The sequence below is a fragment of the Thalassophryne amazonica genome, chromosome 14 (genome assembly GCF_902500255.1).
Source record: "Thalassophryne amazonica chromosome 14, fThaAma1.1, whole genome shotgun sequence".
Classification (NCBI taxonomy): domain Eukaryota; kingdom Metazoa; phylum Chordata; class Actinopteri; order Batrachoidiformes; family Batrachoididae; genus Thalassophryne; species Thalassophryne amazonica.
Genome location: NC_047116.1, coordinates 47,816,254 through 47,822,193, shown reverse-complemented (window position 1 = coordinate 47,822,193; position 5,940 = coordinate 47,816,254). Strand labels below are relative to the sequence as shown.

The 5,940-nt window shown below is 40.4% G+C and overlaps 1 protein-coding gene across 1 annotated transcript in view; it reads right to left on the bottom strand.

Annotated features, from left to right (window-relative positions):
* Positions 1-279: 279 nt before the first annotated feature.
* col5a2a (collagen, type V, alpha 2a) overlaps positions 280-5,940 on the bottom strand; it is a 129,908-nt gene continuing 124,247 nt past the window's right edge. The window contains 1 exon segment of the mRNA XM_034186031.1: positions 280-1,792. Coding sequence (XP_034041922.1) covers positions 1,646-1,792 — 147 coding nt within the window. The 3' untranslated portion in view covers positions 280-1,645.

Genomic DNA, 5,940 nt, shown 5'->3' with positions numbered 1-5,940 from the left:
GGGAAGGGAGAGGATTAGAAATAGTAAAATAAAATTAAAAAAAGCATCACGAAAAAGTGACTCACTTTGTGACAGGACCACAAAAAAAAAAAAAAAAAAATCATGAGACTGGGCTGGATAGTGTTTGTTTCGTTTTGTTTTTTGAGTTGTTGATACCAAGGTAGGGAAATACTTTTAGTTGCAGTACATTTACTGTAACATGGCCGAAAAGTTGCCTCACTGCTGATTGTGTGACTAGCAGAAAGCAAATAAAGCTTTTGGAAACAACAGGCAGAGAGAAACACTTTTAATGTTTATTTCAGAAAGAATAAAACCCGTTTGCTTCCAGTGTGGAAAGCCCCATACCCCCTCCCCCCACTTCCTCTCTGCCTCCGGGGTGTTAGCAGGTGCTCGGTCCTCACCGCAACCTTAGAACTCCGATATAAATATGCACAAATAGAATTACTTTAAAACACAATAAAAAAAATAAAAAAAACTTACAGTAGGAACAATTTAAAATCTATGTGAGTACATACCAGTCTACAAAATTATTGAAAGTTGAGTTAATGTACAAAAAAAAAAAAAAAAAAAAAAACCAAAGGTGAGACTAATGGCCTAACTTTAATTAATATGACACGAGCTTGGGGGGGATAAACAAGCAGTTTGTTTAATTAATGCTTGGAAAAAAATACACAAAGGAAAAAGGCACTCACAGGAACCATATTCTATGAATTGTTATAAAAAGGATTTCACAAGCATATAAATCTAGGATACTGCAAAGGGGGAAATGGCATGCATAAAGAAATTACTATCCGCTGCTATGTTTGCTGTATGTTACGAATAAAATCAAATTACTACACACACCACATTCGTCTCCCCATCGTTGACAGAAATATCTTTATTGGCATCCCCAAACCCTGCCCTGTACTGCGCAGCCAGGAGAGGTGCACAAAGGTCACGCTACTTACAAAACAGCACCTTTAAGAAGGAAAAAAAAAAACAGATTTACATGTCATTGTTTCTCAGTTTTGGCATCGAGGTAGCTAACACTGAGGAATCGACAGTCTTAATGTTCTGCATGAATCAGTACACAGTTAAAATAACTGGACATACAAAGTTCCACCAATACTGTCGTGACAAAGTATCCGCCGATCAACACGATCATCAGCTGTGTTTCCTCAATAGCACCACTTTTTTTTTAAAATTCAAATACAAAAAAGAAAAAAAAGATAAATCTGTGAAAATGAGTAGGTCATAGTGACAAACGTTTGACCGATTCAAGTGGAAACTTCAGGGCTTGTAAACAGCAGTTGTAATTGTTGGAATGCTGACAGAATTTCTTAAATCATTACTGGCTTTTTGACTTGAGGTGGGAAAACTGAAATTTTTGGATCAAAAGAAACCATGGTGAGCTTAAAAAAACAAAACAAACAAAACCTTTAATCAAAACATAAAGATAGACAGTTGAATGATTCAGAATTTGACCAATTTGTCTGGCATTCTTCTAAGTTGCAAATCTTTGGTGTCTTAAACTGGGTTGAAAGGCACAATAAATATGTTGCCACAGGGCCACAATAGTCCTCAGTACTTGTATGTACAAAGTGGCTGATCGTGTCAGCTGTCAGTTCAACAGTCTCAGGATTGCGACACATTGCCGCTGATGGATTTACAAGAAGCACACAGGCCCAATGTCAAAGCCAAACTCTTGATTGTGGGCACCAATGTCCACAGCGGCAGCATCCACAATGGGAAGTCTTGCTGTTTTCTGTGTCCTGTACTCAAACACAGTCTTTCCCCAGTTGCCGTTAGCTTCCTGTGAAAGGAAAAAATACGTATATATATAACTGCAGTCAGCAGATCTCTGGAGAATTTGACATAGAAGTGACAGTCATATATATATATATATATATATATATATATATATATATATATATATATATATATATATACACACACACACACACACACACACATATATATAAACCCAATTCTAATGAAGTTGGGACGTTGTGTAAAATGTAAATAAAAACAGAATACAATCATTTGAAAATCCTCTTCAACCTATATTCAATTGAATACAAAACAAAGACAAGATATTTAATGTTCAAACTGATAGACTTTGTTGTTTTTGTGCAAATATTTGCTCATTTTGAAATGGATGCCTGCAATACATTTAAAAAAAAGTTGGGACGGGGCAACAAAAGGCTGGGAAAGTTGATGAATGCTCAAAGAACACCTAAATGGAAACAGGTGAGTGTCATGACTTTGTATAAAAGGAGCATCCCCAAAAGTCTCAGCCGTTCACAAGCAAAGATGGGGCAAGGATCACCACTTTGTGAATAACTGTGAAAAAAATAGTTTATGAACAATGTTTCTCAACATTCAATTGCAAGGAATTTACGGATTCCATCATCCATAATATAATCAGAAGATTCAGAGAATCTGGAGAACTTTAAATGCGTAAGCGCCAAGGCCGAAAACCAACATTGAATGCTCGTGACCTTTGGTCCCTCAGGCGGCACTACATTAAAAAGTGACATCATTGTGTAAAGGATCTTACCGTGTGAGCTCTGGAAGACTTCAGAAAACCATTGTCAGTTAACACAGTTCGTCGCTACATTTACAAGTCCAAGTTAAAACTCTACTATGCAAAGCGAAAGCCATACATCAACAACATTCAGAAATGCCACCGCCTTCTCTGGGCCCAAGCTCATTTGAAATGGACAGATGCAAAGTGGAAAAGTGCACTGTGGTCTGATGAGTCCACGTTTCAATTTGTTTTTGGAAATCATGGATGTTGTGTCCTCTGGACAAAAGAGGCAAAAGACCATCCAGATTGTTACCAGCACAAACTTCAAAAGCCAGCATCTGTGATGGTATGGGGGTGTGTTAATGCCCATGGCATGGGCAGCTTACACATCTGTGATGGCACCATCAATGCTGAAAGGTACATCCAGGTTTTGGAGCAACATATGCTGCCATCCAAGCAATATTTTTCAGGACGTCCCTGCTTATTTCAGCAAAACAATGCCATGCCACATTCTGCACGTGTTACAACAACGTGGCTTCATAGTACAAGAGTGCAGGAACTAGACTGGCCTGCCTGCAGTCCAGACCTTTTGCCCATTGAAAATGTGGGGCGCATTATGACACGCAAAATACGAAACCCTGGACTCTTGAACAACTGAAGTCGTACATCAGCAAGAATGGGAAAGAATTCCACCTACAAAGCTTCAACAATTAGTGCCCTCAGTTCCCAAATGCTTATTGAGTGTTGTTAGAAGGAAAGGTGTGGTAACACAGTGGTAAACATACCACTGTCCCAGCTTATTTAAAACGAGTTGCAGGCATCCATTTCAAAATGAGCAAATATTTGTACAAAAACAAAAAGTGTATCAGTTTGAACATTAAATATCTTGTCTTTGTGGTGTATTCAATTGAATATAGGTTGAAGAGGATTTGCAAATCACTGTATTGTTTTTAATTTACATTTTACAACGTCCCAACTTCATTGGAATTGGGGTTGTATATGTATGTGTGTGTGTGTGTGTGTGTGTGTGTGTGTGTGTGTGCGTGTGTGCGTGTATGTGTGTTTTCAAATTTGCATAATAAGTACAGCTATTTAGGAATGGGCCATACCGTGTTGTTACCAATACACTAAATTCTCCCCATAATAGGAATTTGTCATCCCACACATTAAGAATAGTTTATGTATTTTCAGAAGTGCTGTATGTTGACAGGTCATTCAAAATGATGGTGTAACGCAGACCTCATTGTCCTTGTTTTCACTTGGGGTCTCCATAGCGAATCCAAGACGGATCTGCATGTTGATTGTGTCGACAATTTTACACTGGATACTCTTCCTGACGCAATTCCACATTACAATGAGAAATGTGGCAGGGGTGGAGTTTGAACCGGAAACCTTACACACTGAAACCAAGCGCACGAACCACTTGGCCACTACCACTGCTATGAGACAAATATGATTCTGGCATATCATAAATGCATCTACGTGATAAAGAAGTGTTTGCAGAACCACAGAATAATGTATATCATGTGCTTTCCTGTCTGCTCCGTACAGTGGAGGAATAGGGAGAGTCATGGCAGGTTGGCTCCACGCAGATCTCCACAAGAATACGAGGTCTGTCCAAAAAGTATCAGACCTTTTTATTTTTTTCAAAAACCTTATGGATTTGAATCACGTGTGCTTGCATGAGCCAACCTTGAACCTTCGTGTGCATGCGTGAGTTTTTTCACGCCTGTCGGTTGCGTCATTCACCTGTGAGTAGACTTTGAGTGAGCACTGGTCCTCCCCCCTTGTTGGATTTTCATTGCGAGCAAAATGTCTGAACGATTGGAGCAGCGCTGAATCAAATTTTTCCAGAAACTGTGAGAGACAGCCAGGTGGAAACCATTCGGAAGATTCAAACGGCTTTCGGTGGCTTTTCAGTCGAGTGAGTATCCGAGGAACTGTGTAAGAGCTGGACATGTCACAACATGTCCTGTGAGACTTCCAACTTCCGCACGTCTTTCATTACAAAATCTCCTGTAACAGTGGAATGTGCCGAAAAAGTGCTGATGTCCACGTCTTCTGCAATTTCTCTGGTAGTCAGACGACGTCCCGTATCAACACAGCGTTCACTTTGGAAATGATCTGGTCGTTTCAGCCTGTCGATGGCCGCTCGGAGCGCGGCACACCCTCCGCCATTGTGCGCCGTCTTTAAACCGGTTGTAACACTCCTTAATCTGTGTGATGCCCATAGGATCGTCACCGAAAGCCGTCTGAATCTTCCAAATGGTTTCCACCTGGCTGTCTCTCACAGTTTCTGGAAAAATTTGATGCAGCAAAGCTCCAAATCATTCCACCTCGCAATGAAAATCCAACGAGAGGGGAGGACCAGTGCTCACACAAAGCCTGCTCACAGGCGAATGATGCAACTGACGGGCGTGAAAAAAATCACGCATGCGCATGAAGGTTCAAGGTTGGCTCATGCAAGCACACATGATTCAAATCCATATGGTTTTTGAAAAAAATAAAAAGGTCTGATACTTTTTGGACAGAGCTCTCTCTCTCCCTCTCTCTCCCTCTCCCTCTCTCTCTCTCTATATATATATGTACAGTCAGGAAAATAAGTATTTGAACACCCTGCGGTTTTGCAAGTTCTCCCACTTAGAAATCATGGAGGGGTCTGAAATTTTCATCTTAGGTGCATGTCCACTGTGAGAGACAATCTAAAAAAAAAAAAAAAAAAAAAAAAAAAAAAAAAAAAAAATCACAATGTATGAGAATTTTAATAAGTTATATGTATGTTACTGCTGCAAATAAGTATTTGAACACCTACCAACCAGCAAGAATTGTGGCTCTCACAGACCTGTTTTTCTTTAAGAAGCCCTCTTATTCTGCACTCTTTACCTGTATTAATTGCACCTGTTTGAACTTGTTACCTGTAAAAAAGACACCTGTTCACACACAATCAATCACACTCCATCCTGTCCACCATAGCCAAGACCAAAGAGCTGTCTAAGGACACCAGGGACAAAACTGTAGACCTGCACAAGGCTGGGATGGACTACAGGACAACTGGCAAGCAACTTGGTGAGAAGACGACAACTGTTATGATTATTTATTAGAAAATGGAAGAAACACAAGATGACTGTCAATCTCCCTCGGTCTGGGATTCCATGCAAGATCTCACTTTGTGGGGTAAGGATGATTCTGAGAAAGCTCAGAACTACACAGGATGACCTGGTCAATGACCTGAAGAGAGCTGGGACCACAGTCACAAAGATTACATTATTAACACATGATGCTGTCATGGTTTAAAATCCTGCAGGGCAGCAAGGTTCCCCTGGTCAAGCCGGCACATGTCCAGGCCCGTTTGAAGTTCACCAGTGACCATGTGGATGATCCAGAGGAGGCATGGGAGAAGGCCATGTGGTCGGATGAGACCAGAATAGAGC